The sequence below is a fragment of the Schistocerca gregaria genome, chromosome X (genome assembly GCF_023897955.1).
Source record: "Schistocerca gregaria isolate iqSchGreg1 chromosome X, iqSchGreg1.2, whole genome shotgun sequence".
Classification (NCBI taxonomy): domain Eukaryota; kingdom Metazoa; phylum Arthropoda; class Insecta; order Orthoptera; family Acrididae; genus Schistocerca; species Schistocerca gregaria.
Window position 1 is genome coordinate 572,343,143 of NC_064931.1, and position 22,367 is coordinate 572,365,509.

A 22,367-nucleotide genomic window follows, 5' to 3' on the forward strand; every position below is an offset into this window, starting at 1 on the left:
ACACATAGTGCCGACTTTTTAGGAAGCCAAAAGATTATTTGTTAGACTTGGTGTGGCATGAGTACAATATACAATGAAGCGCCATGCGTATTCAAATACAGAAATATGTAAACGAGCAGAATACGAGGCTACGGTAGGCAACGCGTATGTAAGACAAAAAGTGTCTGTGGCAGTTTTTAGATCGGTTACTGCTGGTACAATGGTAAGTTATCAATATTTAAGTGAGTTTGAACCTGTTGTTATAGTCGTCGCACGAGCAATGGGACACGTCATCTCCAAGGTAGCGATGAAGTGGGGATTTTCGCGTACGACCTTTTCACGTGTAGACCGTGAATATCAGGAATCCACTAAAACATCAAACCTCCGACATCGCTGCGGCCGGAAGACGTTCCTGCAAGAACGGGACCAACGACGACTGAAGGAAATCGTTCAACGTGACAGAAGTGCAACCCTTCCGCAAATTGCTGCGGATTTCAATGCTGGGCCATAAACAAGTGTCAGCGTGCGAACCATTCAACAAAACATCATCTATATGGGCTTTCGGAGCCGAAGATCGACTTGTCTACCTTTGATGATCGCACGACACAAAGCTTAACGCCCCACCTGGACCCCTCAACGCCGACATTGGACTGTTGATGACTGGAAACACGCTGCCTGGTCCGACGAGTCTCGCTTCAAATTGTATCGAGCGGATGGTCGTGTTCAGGCAAGGAGACAACCTCTGCATGTCAATAGGGGACTGTTCAAGTTGGTGGAGCTTCTGTAATAGTGTGGGGCGTGTGCAGTTGGAGTGATATGGGACTCCTGATACGTCTAGATACGACTCTGACAGGTGACAAATACGTAAGCATCCTGTCTGATCATCTGCATCCACTCATGTCCATTGTGCATTACAACGGACGTGGACAATTCCAGCCGGACAATGTGATACCCCAGATGTCCATAATTGCTACAGAGTTACAGAGTGGTTCCAGAAACAGTCTTCTGAGTTTAAATACTTCCGCTGGCCACCAAACTCCGCAGACCTGAACATTATTGAGCATATCTGGGATGCCTTGCAGCGTGATGTTCAGAAGAGATCTGCACCCCCTCAGACCCTTACGGATTAATAGACAGCCTGCAGGATTCATGGTTTCAGTTCCCTCCAACACTACTTCAGATAATCAAGTACATGCCACGTCGTGTTGCAGCACTTCTGCGTGCTCGCAGGGACTCTACACCATATTAGGCAGGTGTACCAGTTTCTTTGGCCCTTCAGTGTAGTACATATCCTACAATGCCACACCTTGTAAGATTACTCTCGGTTATAAAAGACCTGGTATTTAGCATTGCTGGTTGTTAATGTGGAAGTCTCGGGTTCGATTTCGGATGACTATCTCGGATTCGTATGTTACGAAAAGGTTTCGAATGGTGTCGACTCAGCGCTGTACGGCTAAATGAGAAGCTGAGAAGCCTAGACATATTACGTATCTGAGATATCTTGTACCAGTTTGCGAAACAGGCACTCAGGTCAATGTTCAGTGCTTCACAGATGTTCGACCTGCCAATAGGAGAAGGAGGGTTAATGCTTGATAACGGGACTGCTTAGCCGGCCGCTGTGGCCGAGCGGTTCTAGGCGCTTCAGTGTGGAAGCGCTCGACCGCTACGGTCGTAGGTTCGTATCCTACCTCGGGCATGGATGTGTGTGATGTCCTTACGTTAGTTTGGTTTAAGTAGTTCTAAGTTCTAGGGGACTGATGACCTCAGATGTTAAGTCCCATAGTGCTCAGAGCCATTTGAACCATTTGAACGGGACTGCTACACATCAGATATGGGTCGACAAATGCTTTATATCTATTCGAACAACAGGGAGAGACTGGAGTTGCGTCATTTTTCAGTCGCTCGAGGTATGATTCATCTGCTAACTGGTCGTGGTCATTACTCCGAATATCTCTAAAGACTCCATCTTTGGGAGGAAGATTATCTACTTATTGTGTAAGAGGTACCCTAGACTATATTGTGTATGAATTTACGCTGTCTAAACACCTCATGCCTGTAGCCATCACTAATAGTCTACTTAGTGCCATTGTTCCAGACACAGATCTTTGGTAGGTGACACATTTCCGTGATGACCACCTCTCACAATATTTAAGGTAACTTAAAGCTGTAACCTTGATCCGAAGTGCTCTTGGGAACACTGAAATGTTTACAAGGCATAGTCCGATTTGAGGTAGCATGCCCTTGCGTTCCTCCATCTTTGAACCGACTTACACACTCAATTACAGGTGGACCTCCAGTTTAACGTATCAGGGCATAATTTAGCATTTTTCACATGTACAATTCATGGCCAGAGGTGAATGGAGGGGTAAATGAAATAAAACATCCTAGAATCGACTAAGGTTTGAAGCTACTGAGGCACACAGTCACTCTGAAAACAACTCTTTCTTTCTTTCTCTCACTAATGCCATGTTCCGTGCTAATGCAGGGTCGGCGTGTTAGGAACGGATTTGGCAAGGTTAGTGGAAAGGGGCGGCCAGATGCCCTTCCTGCCGCCACCCTCGCTGTTTGGTCCCATTCCCTGAATCAACCAACCAACCAACCAACTTAGCAGGAAACGTCACAGTCCTAAAATGGACTGTTCTGCCTAGAGTTCCGACCTGAACGCAGTGGAACACTTCTTTGATGACTAAGAACGTTGACTCCACTGTCCAACATCGCTACCATCTCTGGTTTCGGCTGTTGAGAAGAATTGGCTGCAGTTCCTCCACAGACTATCAGATTGACATCTGACTGAAATTGTCCCCTGCAGAATTCAAGCCATCATAAAGGTGAAGGGGGACACACCCCATATTAAGGTCCACTAATAGGTGTTCGCGTACTTTTGATAAGTTATTGTGTACTCTAGAGTTTATTTTTATGGGTTACTTTAGTATATACCACATCATATCTCTCCTTGATTTGAATTGAAGCTAACTGTTAGATTAATTGTTAGGTTTGTTTCGTAACATAGCTGATAGTATAGCTGTGTTTTAGCACAAGTGATTTATAGCTGTCGCGCCTTCAATTCTGTAATTTAATATTCGTAAAATACAGCGCTTATGCGTCTCAGATCACTTGATGATATATCCATGTATCTGATGCAAATAGGTAATTGATTTTATCAATTTAAACGCAACTGTCGAAATTAAATTTTCTAAATTTTTATCTGCTCGAGCATTATTACAGATACTGAAAATGATATTATTACAAATACTGAAAATAATTTGGTAATATCATAGAAGGACCGAATCCATTAGTACATGTACAAGGTGCAAACGATAACTTTTCGCAGCGTAAAACTATGATACAGAGGAATTCGTGACGAAAAGTTCGAAACAGGACGCTTGAGGTCCCCCAAGTCGGGAAACTTCCACTGATTCGCTTACTAAAACCACCTAAGGTACAGTGCACGAGCGGTGCACGAGATTCTCAATATTCTCTCGCTCTGTACTAGCAAACTATTTGTCCTAAAGAAAAAAATGAATAGGACCCTTTTGGCAGTAAATTTAATGTAGTTTAATTTTGTACCGGGTTACGTATTGCGTAGCGGCCGCTGTTTTCGAGTGATTCAAATGGTTAAAAAAAAATGGTTCAAATGGCTCTGATCACTATGGGACTTAACATCTGAGGTCATCAGTCCCCTAGACCTTAGAACTACTTAAACCTAACTAACCTAAGGACATCACACACATCCATGCCCGAGGCAGGATTCGAACCTGAGACGTAGCGGTCGCGCGGTTCCAGGCTGTAGCGCCTAGAAACACTCGGCCACTCTGTTATTCGAGAAAAGCGTTCAAAAGTGACTTTCAAATGCACCCCCACCCCTCTCATTAACCCCCACCGGTCAGGAATTTTAGTATGTTTTTCGTGGCACTCTCTCCTACCATAGTACATAAATTTAGGACTACACGTTATTTCCCATATTCGACCTCTTTTAATCTTCATTGACTAGGCTGTTTAGCCATCGGCTTAGCTGGCTAATTCGTTATCATTATTTATTTAAACTTCCCGTGAGGGTATTGAAACAAAAAACACGTTTTTCAAAGTTATGTGTAAACTAATTCCGTTTTTAATTTAAACTTTCCCCTGATGGTATTACAAGAAAAAAAAGACTTTGGTAAATGTTATGCGTAAACTAATTACGTTTACAACTCGATGTCAATTTAACCCCTACAACTGCAGTAGGGGTAAAGTTCACATCGAATTGTAAACGTAATTAGTTTACGCATAACAACTGCAGTAGTTCCGTGGTAACACAACAAACAAACAACACGATTTCAGTGCTAATATATACTGTTAAAATTCACAACATTGTGACGTAAAATTTACACAATCGTACAACCTGTAAACGCACGGATAAGCTGGAGGAGTAATAAGAGCCCCGAAAAGAGACTACAAACATAGGTATAAAATAACAGTATGAATAAATATTCTGATGTGTTTGGAAAATACTCAGTACAAGTATGGAGATGTAGGCATTATTTAATGTACTATTAGGGCATTATCTCAGTTAATGAATGGCCCCTCCAGTATCTAGGCACCAGCACCGAGCGAGGTGGCGCATTAGTCTGCACACTGGACTCGCATTCAGGAGGACGACGGTTTTACAGTGTCTGGCCATCCTGATTTAGGTATTCCGTTATTTCCCTAAATCGCTTCAGGCAAATGCCAGGATGGTTCCTGTGAAAAGGCAGGGCCGACCTACTTCCCCATCCTTCCCTCATCCCATGGGACCGATGACCTCGTCGTTTGGTCCCTTCCTGCCAAGTTCAAAAATTCAAATGGTTCAAATGGCTCTAAACACTATGGAACTTAACATCTGAGGTCATCAGTCCCCTAGACTTAGAACTAATTAAACGTAACTAACCTAAGGACATCACACACATCCATGCGCGAGGGAGGATTCGAACCTGCGACCGTAGCGCAGCGCGGTTCCGGCCTGAAGCGCCTACAACCGCTCGGCCACAGCGGCAGGCTCTTCCCAAGTCAACCAGGCACCAGTATGCCTTCTACTGGCACACCCGTCCCAGCAAACATGGCGTGGGTGGGTGTGAAATCTTATGGGACTTAACTGCTAAGGTCATCAGTCCCTAAGCTTACACACTACTTAACCTAAATTATCCTAAGGACAAACACAAACACCTATGCCCGAGGGAGGACTCGAACCTCCGTTGGGACCAGCCGCGCAGTCCATGACTGCAGCGCCTTTGACCGCTCGGCTAATCCCGCGCGGCAAACTTGGCGTGCGGCAACATTTATACACAATTCACGATATGTTCTATTATTTGACCACAATGTAATTACACCTGGGAGCGAGAACGCTTCAGTCGACGTATGGCGAGATTTTATCGTAATATTTCGCGAGGACACGCTGGACCACTTGATAGTATATGCACGACTGTCTTGAAATCATTCACAATGCGATGCGTTTTTCTTAGTCACTACTGTACTTGTTTACTGTAAAGCTACCGCGTGTTTTCGATAACTGCCACAAGAGGGAAAGTGCAATAATATCGCAGTCGGGTAATAGCCAGGTGAGGTTTCGTTTGAATCCAGTGTGGTTATATAAACGCTGCTCTTCAAATATCCCGAGATAAAAAAAAGTCCAGCGTGATCATGTAAGTTCTTAGAGATGGCCAGACTACATATTTTCGATGCTCTTCAGAGCCGTTGGAAGAAGTTCTCTATGTCTGATTCCATCCTCAGTTTGTTCATCTGTTTCCGTATAATTTTAAAACACCTTGTCTATTCTCATCTGGGTCTGCAAATGGTTCAAATGGCTCTAACCACTATGGGATTTAACATCTGAGGTTATCAGTCCCCTAGACTTAGAACTACTTAAACCTAACTAAACTAAGGACATCACACACATCCATGCCCGAGGCAGGATTCGAACCTGGGTCGGCAAACCCGCGCCAACCGAAGTGGCCTAGCGGTTCTAGGCGCTACAGTCTGGAATAGCGCAACCGCTACGGCCGCAGGTTCGAATCCTGCCTCGGGCATGGATGTGTGTGATGTCCTTAGGTTAGTTAGGTTTAAGTAGCTCTAAGTTCTAGGGGACTGATGACCTCAGAAGTCAAGTCCCACAATGCTCAGAGCCATTTGAACCATTCTGCAAACCCGCCACCGAGCGAAGAGGTACAATGGTTAAGACAGCCCGGAGATGGGTTCAAATCCCTTCCAGCCACCCAGATTTATGTTTTCTGTGGTTTCTCTGTTTCTTTTCAGATGAAAGCTGGGATAGCATATATAACACCACATCTTTGTCTGATCTAAATTTGTTTTCCGCACCTAATCATATCGTCGCACGGAACGTTATGTTGTTATTTTCCATATTTTTTCTTTCAGACTGGCGGACGATGTAGTTTACGATGCGAGGTTAGACACTAATCTTTCTTTTACTTTACCTGAATGGTGGTAAAAAGGCTTTGGTGCAATTTAGTAATATGCTGTTTTGTTGTACCCGGATTTCCAATCTGAACAAAGTATTTCTCGAAGCATATAGTTTTCTGCACAACATTCCGACGAATGGTCGTCTTCGTAGTCTTCGTAAGACGTCATGAGAGATGGCCCGCTTGGGCTCCAAACAGGCAGTGAGGACAATGGATCAGCTGCCAAACTGTTCTGTACGACAACTAGACAGTTCACCCATCTGGACACCCGGAAATTAATCCGCTATTAGTCGCGCCAAGAAAACCTCAGAAACAACCATAACATTTTTAAATGTTTTAACGAAGATTTTGATAGAGACGTTTATTAAACACAAGAAAAGACGCGACTGTGCTTTGTCAAAGGCTATTTGTCTGCAGAATTCATTGCAAAAATTCATTCTTGTACTAAATAATGTAACCGACTTCAAGGAGAACACAAACCGGAGATCGTAGAATACGATAAAAATTTCTTGTTCCTTATTTCAAGATGTACAGTATGTTTACGAGATGCTATGTTCCTTCGGACATGCATGCACGCAATATCGTATTTATCCGCCGATATCAGGCAACAACATTTAATTAAAAAGTTCTCCCTGCACGGGAATTCCATAATATATGTAGGAGTGCAGGTTGTGACCCAGGAATGACGACTTACGGAAGTTTGTGTCTGGCCGTGAGTTGTACGCGGATAACCAAACGGGCTGAGGCGACCGCCGGCGTAAAGCGGGATATCAGGGTTCGAGTCCCCGTCCGGCACAAATTTTCACTGGCGTCATTCACTTATAAAGCTTGTGGTTCTTCGTATCTGCAACTGCGAATACATTTCATTTAATACAGTACATTTCTTGACAAAGACTGTTCTCTACAATGCTATTCTCTCGTGGTTTCTGTAGAAAAGCAGAAGAGTTCAACGTTCTAGCGAAATCTACTACCGAGGACAAGGCAGGATTAAGTTGAAACAATTTTTCTGTAAGAGTTGTATGCACTACCTGTCCAGTTATTCATCCTAAGGTATGTCTATTATCCATCTACATTAAGATGTAATACAAGAGAAATACATCTGAACTAAATGAACATCTTAATTAAGCCAAACTCTCGTAATCTTGATTTTTAAGTATAAATATGGGTTAAAGTATGTGGGCTGGTGAGTGAATGATTGACTGCCCAAATATGTAGATCGTTCAGTGTTCTTTTCGGTGACGGCGATAACGCAAGTAACTGTCAGACCCCGAAGGCGCTGAAAATCACTGAAATTGACAGGTGAAAGGTTAAAGATAGACGTGGTTATTATCCGCTGCTCTGACAGCGAAGAACCACTAAAATATTTATGTTCACTATGAACGCTAATGTCAAAAGTGAGCATTTATTGAAGCCACGCCATCATAGATAAGAAATCCAAACTTGACGAGTCCAGAGAAAGTTATCGATCGTGTCATTTAATTACGACACACGCTACTTTAGATCGCTAGCGAGTAGGCGAACCACGGAAAACGTTGGTTAGTGAGTCCAGGAGGATTTCAGACGACGGTCCTCTAAGGTTTAATCATGGTTCCCTTTCTTGCGTTTTCCTATATATTATGCAATTGCTTAAGGCAGACACACCGATTTTGAAGAATAACGAAGAACGGAATAACTAAGTTTACACGAGATCATTAGATAACGGAACAGTACACTTACACTCCAGTAACGTTAGAACGCCATTGCATTAGACGCATAATAAGAATTTTTCGCATGAAATTTTCTCGTTAGTAACTGCAGTGACATAAAGATATATGTAATTCCATTTAGGATGAATGGACACGAAATCAAGTGTTTAAAGCACTATCTGTGGGGGGGGGGGGGGGGGGGGGGGGTAAAAGCTCTCCTACTACTTTACATTTATTTTGATTAATGCTTAAAGCTGTCTAAATATTTTCCGTCGACCTTCCACACTTCAAAATCTCTCGTATGTCATACTTTCATTCAGTTACCTAACTGCATACTTACGGCAGAATCTTTGTAAAATCGACGTGTGTTTGAAGAATATGAACACAGGTTGTTAGCCGTTTTCTATGTCTATACATTCCATATCTACGTAATTGGTATAGCATCGCGTCTTTGTTTTAAGACCTTTCATCATTTTTAATTTTGATAAATACATTATTGCGAATGGAAGACCAAGTTCAAAAAATACTAGCTTACTGTATTGCATGAATGCATTTTTATTTACCATTGTTCAGGTGACAGAGTTTAACGTCCCATCGAGAAGTATACTCGGTGTACAAATTCAGACAGGAAATGAATGGGAGAAGGAAACGGGTAGTGGATTTTCAAAGGAAGTAAATTTAGAAAGCAAATACTCAGTTGGAAGTAATATTACAGGCATATATTAACGTATAATGGAGAAAATCGATTGAACTTGGCCAAAAATTGGATATGCTTTGCCATTTTGAAACACGTATCTTTCCGGTTGGAAATTTGTAACTCTCGAAAATTCTTAGACAATATTAGTGTAAAACATGATCAGTGGTCTGCTCGTATGGTTTAACGTACAGCGCGCATGCTTACAAGACAGGAAGGTGAGCCAGACCCAGATCGGCAGAGCAAGTACCGTTGGTCTGGTACATTGGCCTGCCTGAGTGTGGTTTTTAGGCGGCTTTCCACGCTCCTTTGATTAGTCCCCAATCTCCATCTCAGAAAAATACGATTCACAAACAATTAATACACGATGTCTCACAGAAAGAAAGTTACACTATTCACGGATTGCGCTCCGTCCCCGAGGTCTCAGACAGTGACGACGGAAAGGGCATCAAGTCACAAACTTAAACAAAATAAAATTGTCAAATTATGAAAAAAACGGGCTCCGACGCGTGGTTAAACGCTAGGAAAGAGAGATATTGTAGAAATGGATCAGTTTGTCTTCTTTGTGAATAACATTGAGATTCATGTTAAATTTTTCGTCATACTGTATTTCTTACTTGCTTGTAACATTTTCCTAGAGCTAATGCATTTTACAAAAATTGAGTTCTCAGAGCAGGACGGGGTGTATCTAGTAAGACTATTTCTACAATATATATAAAGATCGTCATGTACTTGTTTTGTCTGAAGGCAAAATGGTACCTCAATCACAGAAAGAGGGACAACAACCGAAATATTAAAAAAATAAGGTAAAAATTTTGTACCGATGTAACATATGTGAAGTTTGTGGAACCATTAATTGTAACTTTTCATTGTACAACATCGGCAACGGAGCCATAATTCACTTTTTACCCCCCCCCCCCTTATCTTTTGGTTTAAATGGAGTATTTACAATGTGTCACTCATTAAACATATTCACATTGTTCCAAAATCGTGTATCTGGTTTTGAAATAGTCTAGCAGTATTTCTTCTTGTGATTAATAAAACTTCTTGTATGCCAATAAATTGACACAGAATTACATTCAAAAGTTCTTTCGCACTCTCATTCCAGAGAAGGAGAAAGAAGGTGTTTTGTAAACACGGCCAAGAAGACCGTAGCTTTACTTTGTGCCGACTTCAACTTCTCTTTTAACAGCACTTCGTCTTCAAAAGCATTAAATTATTTGCACGAATAAACAATTTATGACTTATCTCGAAAAATTATCAATTTATAGGCACAAGAATTATTAGGTTTGGAAGAGTAACTCTGTATTTTTACTACCTCTTTAATATACATAAGGATGTCTCTATCATATGTCAGTATGGGTTAGATGTGTTATTTAAATTACCGGTCGTCTTGGCACTAGCTAGCGTCGTTCCCTCGTGAAGCTGAGGGTTTGACTCTTGCCGCATGTGCGATTGCAGGTTTTAAATGAGGAGTTGCAGTGTGTGTGTACTCAGAGATAAAATCAAACTAAGGACATTGGTGTGGAAAGCATAAAAATGAGACCTGAAAATATCACTGGCTGTATGATTCAATTGTCAAACATCAATTTAAACAAAGTCGTTTGAATCACTGCAGTACGCAACACGAGTAAAACTGCCTGGCCAGCGCAGCACTATCAAGATCTTATCTTCCTGAAGCCCCCAAGAAGACAGTACTAATAACGTGCGGACAATTCTTTCTTTCCTATACACACACACACACACACACACACACACACACACACACACACACACTGCAGCAGATTCTGCTATTATTCTCTCTGTATTAGGAGAGCACTGCAGAAGATCTCGAACCGGCAACACTCCTTACGACGAGAGAATAGAAAGAAGAAACTAAGTACTGTACTGAGGAGAATTCGAATCAGATGTTGACAGCTGAATTAAAAGAACGGAAGGATTATTTTCAAGAGTCGCAAGTGCAAGGAAATTTGTGAAAATGTCAGCTAGATAGGTTTTAACTCATTTCTTATTAATTCTTGAAAATAATATTCTTTCGATTTAACTTAAGACTTATGCCTTTTTTCATATGATACTATAATCTATCGAAAACAAAATTTCGGCACTCCATTAGTCTTCCAGCTACGTGCGTGGAAACAAAAATGTGTGAATATAATGAAAGATGTTTATACTAAAGAAAGACGGACAGTGTCCTTTGTACGCGCGTCTAGTATGCATAGATCCCGTAACGTTATTCAGTACACTTTCAGCTGCTGTTAGATGCTAATGCCAAACTGTTGACACCGAAAAATGTCAGAAGTGAACTAAAATTTTGAATTAATAACTTTCTAAATTTTTCATATCAAAGCCGGTGTATTCGGAAACGCAAGTGTATAATGAAATACTTAGCATAATTCCCTGATTTCTAGAAATCATAAATTTGTTCTGTATATAGATCCTGGTTATATAATTGCTCACATACAGGCACAGTTATTCTTTCAACATTCCACTCGCTCATGAAAAAGGAAGTCATATCGTTATGTCTCTATATTTAACTAGCACACGATTCAGATTTGACCAAAGACGACCCGCTAGCATTTGATATCAAGCCGAGAGATACTATCGACAAACCTGTTGCACAAAAAGATAATGACGAACATAGTAAATAGAGAGTAGCAACAAAAATTAAAAAGTGGTTATCTCAGGACCAGAGGACAGCAAACAAAACCAGTGTAAAATAAAATGAAGTTATTTTGGGCACAGAAGAAAGCGAAGCTCACTGACAAAGTCAAAGGGCTTAAAGTGATCCAACTCGGACCAGTTAATAATACAGACATTGAAGTAGTCTTTGCCTCGCACGCTAGTGCCGTATTAAGAGTAGGATCGTGGATAAAGCCCAAAATACCTAAATGAAGGCAGAAATTAGAAAGAAATCATCGCATTTGCAAGGAATTCCACAACGGACGCTAAATGCATTACGAACTTTGCTTACTCTCAATTTTCTTTTTCGCTTTCGTTGAATTAGAAGAACGACGCATGATTAATCAGTTCTATTGGGAACTTAACATTACACAATAATAGCGACAGAGGATAATAAGTAAACACGAAACTGGGCGGCTCGTAAGATAAATAAAGAGGCGGTAGTGAAAATGATAAACAAGCTATTTTGTAAAATATGACATTCTTGGAGGATAGTGATTGTTATGTAATGCTGAATGTCAATAACATACGGGAGCAGCCAGCCACAATTTGATTTTACTTTAAATGATAAAAAACGCCGTTACTGGTTTCGAAATTATTCATTCGTCGTCAGACGGCTCACACGGTACTGTCAAAACATTCATATTTCAACTGGCGTTCATTATTTTTATAGAAGCATGTAAGCCGTCTGACGACGAATGTAAAAATTTGAAATCGGTAAAGGTGCTTGTAAGAAAAGGAAACCAAAACTAAATGGTGGCTGGTTGCCGCTGTACACTATGAACATTCTGTACAGTACACTTTGTTAGACGAGACTAAGACGTGATGGGAAGAGATGCGAGAGCGGCGGTTACCTGAGAGCAGCGCGGCGGCCAGCAAGGCAGCGGGCAGTCGCGGGCGGGCCATGGCGTGCAGTGCGGAGCGCGGCGCGCCGCTCTTATACGCCGCACCTGTTGCTGTGCGCAGGCCCGCCCGCCCCCACCCACGCCTACACTCGTCGCCTTATAATATAACTAAACCATCCCTCCTCTCCGTACGTCAATCACTCGCTCGGTCCGTCAACGCATCGGAGGAAAGTGAGGATTGTGCAACCGGGAGACACAGTGTTGCAAGAATAAGGCCGCTTAAAAAACTTTTTCTGTTTATGCATTCACTCAGCAAATATAAGAAACCTTAAATAATAAAATATCTCCGGCTGGAATTTTATGTGATATTTCCAAGACGTTTGATTGTGTAGATCGAGTTACCGTCTCAGAAAAACTCAAGTTATATGGAATTGATGGTTTTATACACTAGTGGTTTGAGTCATACTTAACAAACAGAATGCAGAAAGTACTGCTTAATAATTCAGACAACGTTGGAAGGAGAGAAATTTTCAGTGAACGCGGAGAAATTACAAAGCGAGTCCCACAAGGTTCAATTTTGTGTCTATTCTTATTCCTTATACACACATTAAAAAAAGTTTTGCATCATCCCGATCCAAGAATTCCGGAACATGTAGAGAAAATTGGAATAGGGATCAACAACAAATGCTCAAATGTGTGTAACTCCTAAGGTCATCAGTCCCTAAGCTTACACACTACTTAGCCTAAATTATCCTAAGTACAAACACACACACCCATGCCCGAGACAGGACTCGAACCTCCACCGGGACCAAGAGATCAACATAAGCATCGTTTCCACCATTTTTATTTCTAATGAAAAACAAAAATTGCATGTTGTACCACCATACAGCGAGACCTTCAGAGTTGCTGGTCGACATTGCTGTACACACAAGTACCTCCACTACCCAGTAGCACGTCCTCTTGCATTGATGCATGTCTCTATTCGTCGTGACATACTATCCGCAAGTTCATCAAGGGACTGTTTGTCTAGATTGTCCCAACACTCAACGTCGATTCGATTCGGCGTAGATTCCTCAGAGTGGTTGGTTGGTCACGTTGGCCATAAACAGCCCTTTTCAATCTATCCTAGCCATGTTTGATAGGGTTCATGCCTGGAAAACATGCTGGCCACTCTAGTCGAGCGATGTCGTTATCCTGTAGGAAGTCATTCACAAGATGTGCTTAATGGGGGCGCGAATTGTTGTCCATGAAGACGAATACCTCGCGAATATGCTGCCGATATGGTTGCGCTATCGGTCGGAGGATGGCATTCACGTATCGTATAGCCGTTACGGCGCCTTCCATGACCACAAGCGGCGTTCGTCGGCCCACATAATGCCACCCCACAACAGCAGGGAGCCTCCACCTTGCTGCACTCGCTGGACAGTGTATCTAAGACGTTCAGGCTAACCGGGTTGCCTCCAAACACGTACCGAGCGAGGTGGCGCAGTGGTTAGCACACTGAACTCGCATTAGGGAGGACGACGGTTCAACCCCTTCTCCGGCCATCCTGATTAAGGTTTTCCATGATTTCCCTAAAATCGCTTCAGGCAAATGCCGGGATGGTTCCTTTGAAAGAGCACGACCGATTTCCTTCCCCATCCTTCCCTCACTCGAGCTAATAACCTCTAATGACCTCATTGTCGACCTCTAATGACCTCATTGTCGACGGGACATTAAACACTAATCTCCTCCTCCTCCTCCTCAAAACACGTCTCCGACGATTGTCTGGTTGAAGGCATGTGCGACTCTCATCGGTGATGAGATCATGATGCCAATCCTGAGCGATCCATTTGGCATGTTGTTGGGTCCATCTGTACCTCGCTTCGTGGTGTCGTGGTTGCAAAGATGGACCTCGCCATGGACGTCGGGAGTGAAGTTGCGCATCAAGCAGCCTATTGGGCACAGTTTGAGTCGTAACACGACGTCCTGTGGCTGCACGAAAAGCATTATTCAACATGGTGGCATTGCTGTCAGGGTTCCTCCGAGCCATAATCCGTAGGTAGCGGTCATCCACTGCAGTAGTAGCCCGTGGGTGGCCTGAACGAGGCATGTCATCGACAGTTCCTCTCTCTCTGTATCTCCTTCATGTCCGAACATCATCGCTTTGGTTGACTCCGAGATGCCGGGACACTTCCCTTGTTGAGAGCCCTTCCTGGCACTAAGTACCAATTCGGACCCGATCGAACCGCGGTATTGACCGTCTAGGCATGGTGGAACTACAGACAACACGAGCCGTGTACCTCCTTCCTGGTGGAACGACTGGAACTGATCGGCTGTCGGACCCCTCCGTCTAATAGGCGCTGTTCATGAATGGTTGTTTACACCTTTGGGCAGGTTTAGTGACATCTCTGAACAGTCAAAGAGACTGTGTCTGTGATACACTATCCACAGTGAACGTCTATCGTCTGGAGTTTTGGGAACCGGGGTGCTGAAAAACTTTTTTTTTATGTGTGTATATCTGGATGACCATATATTTAACATGTGTTGAGGAAAATTGGTACCTTTTGCATATGGTACTAGTGTTACAGTTAATCCCATCAGAGAGAAAGCAACTGACGAGTAGTTATTAATGTTTTTCAAGGAGCTATTATGAGTTTCTCTGAAAATGGACTTTCCTAAATTTAGAGACAACGCACAGATATGTACAATAAATAATTACATCAGCACTTGATGTATCACATGATCAGGGGTCAGTGCACAGGGTAGAATGTTCCACATTTTTGGTGTACATACTGATGTAAACTTAAACTGCAAGAAGCATATTACTGAACTACCTTTAAGTTCAGTTACTTTTGCTTGCCTTTGAAACAAACGAATCAACCTCCTGACATATTTTACATATTTACACTCAGTATTGTCTTACGGAATAATTTTCTAGGGTAACTCAACTCTTAGAAATGAAGTATTAATTGCACAAGAGCGAGCAGTAAAAGTAATACGTGGTGTTCACCAACAGTCTTTATGTACGCATCTCTTAAAGGAGTTAGGCCTTTCAACTGCATAATCACAATATATGCGTTCCTCGATGAAACTCGTACTAAACAATCCATCACAGTTTGAGAAGAATAGTGATGTCTACACCTACGACACAGGAGGAAAATGTGACCTATGTTACCAATTATTAGAGCTGTTAGCGGCTCAGGAAGGAGTTCGATATACAGCAACCAAAATATTTAATTGACTGCCCTACAACATAAAATGTCTGACACACAGAAAAGCGTGTTTTAATTTTAAACTAAAATCATTTCTTCTGGCCAACTCCTTCTATTCCATTTACGAACTTTCATTTAAAAACTAGCAGCCTGTAAAAAACTGTTTCTACGTGCAGTGCATGACTAAAACTACACTGTCCAGTCACATAAATGCAACCATCTGTAAAAAACCTGAATAACCAACTTTTGCAGCTGGACCGCTGCGAGACGCGCAGTAAGAAAGACAAGAAGGTACTGGAAGTTACCGACAGAGATGTGGAGCCACGTCGACTTAAGTGCAGTGGCCAGGTGTGCTATATTTTCCGAATAAGGATCCATGGTGTTAACAGCCCGATCGAGATGGTCCCACAGATTTTCGACTGGGTTTAAATGTAGGGAGCTTGAGGCCATCCTGTTGCTCTTCAACCATGTATGTACTCTGAGAGCCGTGCGACGCATTGCATCGTTCTGCTGCCACTGTGTTGACGAAAAACGAGCTGCGCGTCTTGTTGGACATGATCCCCAAAGATAGATACATACTTGTGTTGATCGACTGTACATTCCAGAATGATGAGATCACCCAGGGAATGCCACGAAAACATTCCCCAGACCATTACAAGCCCTCCCGGTTGAAGCGTGTTTGCTTTGAGACATTTCACGAGGGACACGCCAATGGCCACCTGTCCAATGGAGCATAAAACGTGATTCATCTTAAAAGACCACCTGTCGCAACTCAGTGGACGTCCAATTGCGGTATTGCCGTGCAAATTCCTGTCTTCGTCGCCGATGAACAGGAGTCACCATGGGTGCTTGAATCAGAGGCCCATAAGCGGCATTGTTCGCTCAACGGTCGTTGGGGAGACACTATTGGTACCCATCTGGGCGGCCAGTTGCTCAACAGTTGCGCGTCTATTCGCCCGTACACAACTCACCAGCTGTCTTTCACCTATGTCATCTATGACCCATGGTGCAACACAGCTGTCTCGGCGTCGGTTTTGGATAGCACCAGTTTGCCATACACGGTATACTTTAGCCACGGCGTCACCCTAACACTTTAGGAACTTAGCCGTTTCGGAAATGCTTCCACGCATGACCCGAAATCCGATGATAATGCCCTTTTGGAAGTCAGATAAATGGCTCCGTTTCCACCTTACAACGACTGCACTGTTTTCTGCTTCCCTCGACACGTTTTATATACTCTTCACTGCTAGTGCTGCCACCTGCTGTCTGTGTGTGGTAAATGCACTTCGATGTAGGCAACGGCCTTGCCACAGTGGTAACACCGGTTCCCGTCAGATCATCGAATTTAAGAGCTGTTAGGTTTGACTGTGTCACCGTCTACGTCTGCTGAGTGTTACTGGCAAGGGAATGCACTTAGCCCTTGTGAGGTCAATGAAGGAGCTACTTGACTGACAAGTAGCGACACTGGTCACGAAAACTGACAATAGCCGGGAGAGCGGGGTACTGACCACATGCCCATCCGTATCTGCATGTGATGACGCCTTAGGGCTGAGGATGACACGTGGGTGGCCGAGAGGTTCTAGGCGCTACAGTCTGGAACCACGCGACCGTCCCGGTCGTAGGTTCGAATCCTGCCTCGGGCATGGGTGTGTGTGATGTTCTTAGGTTACTTAGGTTTAAATAGTTACAAGTTCTAGGGGGCTGATGACCTCAGAAGTTAAGTCCCATAGTGCTCAGAGTCATTTTGAACCATTTTTTTGAGGATGACACTGCGGCCGGTCGGTATCGTTGGCCCCCCAAAGCCGGTTCGGACGTTGTTTGTTTTGTTTTTATAGGTGGTCTAAAGTTTTGTCTATCATTACTATTATCCAGCTTAATTACATCTAACATGCATACAAGTTTACACGTAGTGTGGGGTTTATTAATATAAATGATTCAATTGGCTCAGAGCACTATGGGACTTAACATCTGAGGTCACCAGTCCCCTAGAACTTAGAACTACTTAAATCTGACTAACCCAAAGACATCACACACATCCATGCCCGAGGCAGGATTCGAACCTGCGACCGTAGCGGTCGCGCGGTTCCAGACTGAAGTGCCTAGAAGCGCTCGGCCACACAGGCCGGTTTAATGTGATTGGATTGTGTACAAAAATTGTATTCAATAATGTTGAGACACATAATTTATACATATCCTGCAAACTGACTCGTTCCGCACCATTTCGATAAAAGAATATTTCAATGTTCTATGGGCCATATAACTAACCAACTAACTATCTCATAACCGTGGCATGAATATCTGCCAACATGCATGGGTTTCGATTCGAGGGAAGCGGGAAATGAAAGAATAAACCTTATGAAACTGAAAACAATAACAATTATACTGTAAGATAAAACCAAAATAACGGTAGCTGTGCGAAATGTACATGTCCTTGTTCACCTGTGAAATCAAAATCTGTTGCTGGACAACATTCAGTACCATGTAACATCACCCAGTGCACTGTCATTCTTGCATTTTCCTTGGCATGGTTACAACTGGGTGGCGCCGTTGCTCAAGCCTACCCCACTCTTCGATCGCAGCGCTCTTAACGTCATCCGGTGTTTCAAGAAATTCCCTGTGAAGACACACTGCAAGTTCCCACTGGTCCCAAGATTACTGAATCTCATTCATTTCAACCACTGCCGCAGGCCTTCCGCTTAGTTGATTACTGTCCCCTGAAGGGCGTGTTGACGAGTTGGACGCTCGTGCATTATCGTCTTGAAAGACGAACCAGCCGCCGAAATGTTGACTGTAGGGATGGAAAACAGGAAGGAGGGTCCTATATCATTAGTATACAACTCTCCAATTACCCTCGATAAAGATAAGATGTGGCTGACATGCAATATCTCCTTTATGACGGCTTGAGCTTTGCTGGAAACAGTTCCAATGAAGTGGCTGAATGTCTGGAAGAACGGCAGCCCATTCTTCCTCAAGAGCCGAAACCAGATAAGATATTGATGTTGGACGCTGCGGTCTAGAGCAACGTCGATGTTCTAACTCATCCTAGAGGAGTTGCATTAGGTTCAGGTCGGAACTCTGGGCACTACAGTCCATTTCAGACTGTTGGCTCACACATGCTACTTTACGACAGGGTGCACTGTCATGTTGACACTAAGAATTATCGCGCTCCTGCTGCTGCTTATAGGTTTAAGAAGGCTATTTATCTAAAGTCATGTCTCCTAATTCACCCCCTAGGATGGAACCTGTGTACCCCATCTATCTGCATGTAGGATAAATTCTGTGTGTAAGAGTGAGAAAGTTTACTAAATGTTTTTGAGCCGTGTATCTGATGCCGGACGTAGATACCATCTCACCTAGATGGGTGTGGTAAACCGCCTAAAAACCACATCTAACCTAGCCAGCAAACATCCTTAATCTGCCGGCTGGATGCGAACAGGAGGCGGTGCGTCTCCCCAGGCTGGAAGCGGTCACTTTAAACCGCACAGCTATCCGGGCGCAAAACAGTCATCGTCTCCGAACTTTACCTCTACAGTACATTTTGCAGAACGATGTAAAATGTGTTCATCTCTTTCTGCATTTAACGTTTTCTTAAGCGCAACAAGGGGACCACATCCTACGCACGAAAAACAACCCCATACCGAAACACTACCTACTCCGTACTTCGTTGGGCGCACTACATATGATGTAACATTAATGTTTATTGCATTTGCTGCGCTCTAAGTAATAATGTCAAATTCTCACTCCTGCTGAAGAGATGGAACAGTAAACGTGATATCAGTGATAGAATAGACAACGAATGTACAATGTGACAAGCAAAACCTGTACATATAGTTTTGTCGTTAGCATTGGGCATTGTTACCCTATCAGTTGGTTATTTCCTAAAGCAAAAATCATCCAGTTTGAATTACAATAAATTACTTTTGATCTTTCATCCAGCAGCGTCGAGGTAGCGAAATACACTGTTTCACATGTGGTGGTGGTGGTGGTTAGTTCCCATGTTACCAAACTGCTGAGGTCATCGGTCCCTAGGCTTACACACTACTTGATCTAACTTAAACTAACTTACGCTAAGGACAACACACACAGCCATGCCCGATGGAGGACTCGAACCTCCGAGGAGGCAGCCGCGGGGACCGTGGTACGGCGCCGTAGATAGCGCGGCTATCCCCGCGGCGTTTTACAAGTCCGTTTATGTAGCGCGTAAACGGTAACTTTCCAGTTACCTTAATTAAAAGAATGCCTACTCGTCCCCCTGCAAAAAACCACATAGTATATAATGAAAATTTAACCCTCTGCACTATGTGGGAGGAAATAATACGAGCAGTGTTCAGTGCTCTCCAAGGATCCTCAAATTTTTTAAAGTAATAATGTAAAATGGTGTGCAACGTCCGTCCAAAATGTTCCGAGACTCATTTGACTCCTGGCGTATAAGCAACGTCAGTGCTGTAACTACAGAACAACAGATGTGCTTTCGAGCAGTCAGTTGTGAGCAGGAAGTGTTAAGTAGTGGACATGCAGCCGTAGTGCGTCAACGTTGTTGTATCACAAATCACAACTGAACAACTTCTCTACATCAAGTATTCAAGACATTCTCAAGAATTTTTTGAAGAAGAGAAAAATATATGTGAAGTTTGTCGTTCACACCTTGACTCCCGATCAAAAACGAGCCGAGGACGACTGCCGCGACTCGACTGAAATGAAAAATACGGACAGTTCTTTTATGGAAGAAAAATCATCTATGGTGACGAGAGTTCATGTCATCAATACGACATAATGCTGAAATTCACATGAACGATCAACTCTTTGACGACATAACAAACAAGGAATCCAATTTGATGCACGAGTTGAGTAACATCACAAAGAAGCACTTTTTTTTTGACAGTTTTACATCGTGGTATGAACGTTCTTGGCGCTGTAGACAAGTGGGACGAGTATACTTAAAACACGTGAAACTTTAAAACCACCATCTTGACCTAGACCTATTTTTATTAATCCAATCTCGACACTTTCTGTATGAGGAGAGATTTCTGTGACTGTCCTGTCGCTAGAGTGCCCACGGTGTATCGAGAGCACAAACTCAAACTAGACTTGGGATGGCGTTAGCCGTAGTCTGGTACACCTCTAAATGTGATTTGCAAAAATGAGACAAGTTTAACCGGGATCATAGAAAGAGATGTGGACATTACTCCGAGTCTAGTGTCCTAACCGTTGTGCCACGTTGCTTTGAGGAAAAGGGAAAGCCAATAGACTGACGACAATCAACAGCATTACCTGCTCGACTTCATGAGACACTCGTAGAGGTTTGGTATTTAACCCAAGACAACGGCGCACAGTGTGCTCATCGGCCACAGACTCTCTTCCCTTTGCCGACGGAGTTCCATCACTGTGTTTCGGACTGCCTATCTCCACGTCGAGCACCACTGCATTAGCGTACCTCAATGATCTCAGTTAATTAGTAATAACTTTCTACACAATGAAAGGGCTGATTCATAGTCTGGCTAAGAATATGTCCTACTTCTTGTGGTCTCATTGTCGTTTGTGCTCCCATCTAACGACTCCATTTTTTCAAAGAAGGAACATCTCTACCTTCACGTAAAATCAGTTCAGAGTTCGGGAGTTATCCTATCTCGGGAGACACTTTTTAGCCTCTTGCAGGGCATCTAGTGAGATGTCGCAGCGGTTAAGGCAGTTGTTCCACATTAGGGACAGATGGCTTCAAATTTCCATTCTACTATCCAGAGTTAAGAATTTCTGTAGTTTCTTTCAATCACACACGACAAATGTTATAATGGTTTCATGAGAAAAGTCATGGATGCTTTGCTGCCCTATACTTGTGTAATACCAGCTTTTACACGATCTCTATCTACCACATCTTCGATTGAGGGTTAGACCCTAATCTTGATATATTCTTGAGGAGGTACCTACTGGGGAACGTGACATGAGTGGTGTTCGTTGGGGTCGATAGCTGTCTGCGATTATTTTTGGGAGACGTACAAATCACTACACCATCAGCAAATGAAATACAGCAACAAATAAAGAAATTAAAGAATAACAAGGCTTGTGGTGAAGCCCAGATATAGGCTGAGTTATTAAGGAATGGAAGATCACAAGCGGAATTAGAACTACAGTTTTTAATAGAAATAATTTTGAAGACAGAAACCATACCTGCAGGTTGGGAAACAACAAATACATGTCCCATATTTAAGGAGAAGACCCCCTTGTATGCGACAACTACAGAGGAATTGCTTTACTGGACGGCACTTATAAAATGCAATCAATGTACCTCTTAAACAGGCTGATCCCAATAACTGAAATAGATCCACATTAGATCATTTATTCACTGAAAGACACATAACTGAGAAAGCTTCGGAATTCAGTGGAGATGTCTACATATTATTTCTAGACTTCAAATAGGCCTATGATAGCACACACCGGCAGGCATTCTTAAATATAGTGAGGGCATTTGGAATACCATCAAAGCTAATCAAATTAGTTAAAATATGTGTAGAAGAAACTTTATGTCGTATGAAGACACCTGTAGCAGAAACTGAAAATTTTAAGTGGTACACTGGATTGAGACAAAATGAAGCCATTTCACCTAATTTATTAAATCTCATTTTTGAGAGGACTGATAGAAAATTTGCTAAAGCTAATCCATGAGGGATCCAGCTGTAGGAGGTGAAAATTACTGGACTTGCCTACGCAGATGATGTAGCACTAATACGTAGTTCCAAAACAAAATTAATCAGAATAATGCAAAACTATTACAAATTCGCTGAGGAAACAGGATTATGAGTTAATGAAGAAATGACAGAATATCTGGTCATAAGTAGGAAAATCCATACTGATACATCTTTGCC

The 22,367-nt window shown here is 42.8% G+C and overlaps 1 protein-coding gene across 2 annotated transcripts in view; it reads right to left on the reverse strand.

Moving 5' to 3' along the window:
* The window catches only part of LOC126297529 (uncharacterized), a 344,775-nt gene that overhangs the window by 199,960 nt on the left and 122,448 nt on the right, over positions 1–22,367 (reverse strand). The window contains exon 1 of one of the 2 annotated variants that reach the window (XM_049988438.1): positions 12,323–12,375. The exons of the other annotated variant lie outside the window; for it this stretch is intronic. Coding sequence (XP_049844395.1) covers positions 12,323–12,374 — 52 coding nt within the window. The 5' untranslated portion in view covers position 12,375. Of the gene's footprint in view, positions 1–12,322; positions 12,376–22,367 lie in introns of those variants that run through there. 2 annotated transcript variants of the gene reach the window in all.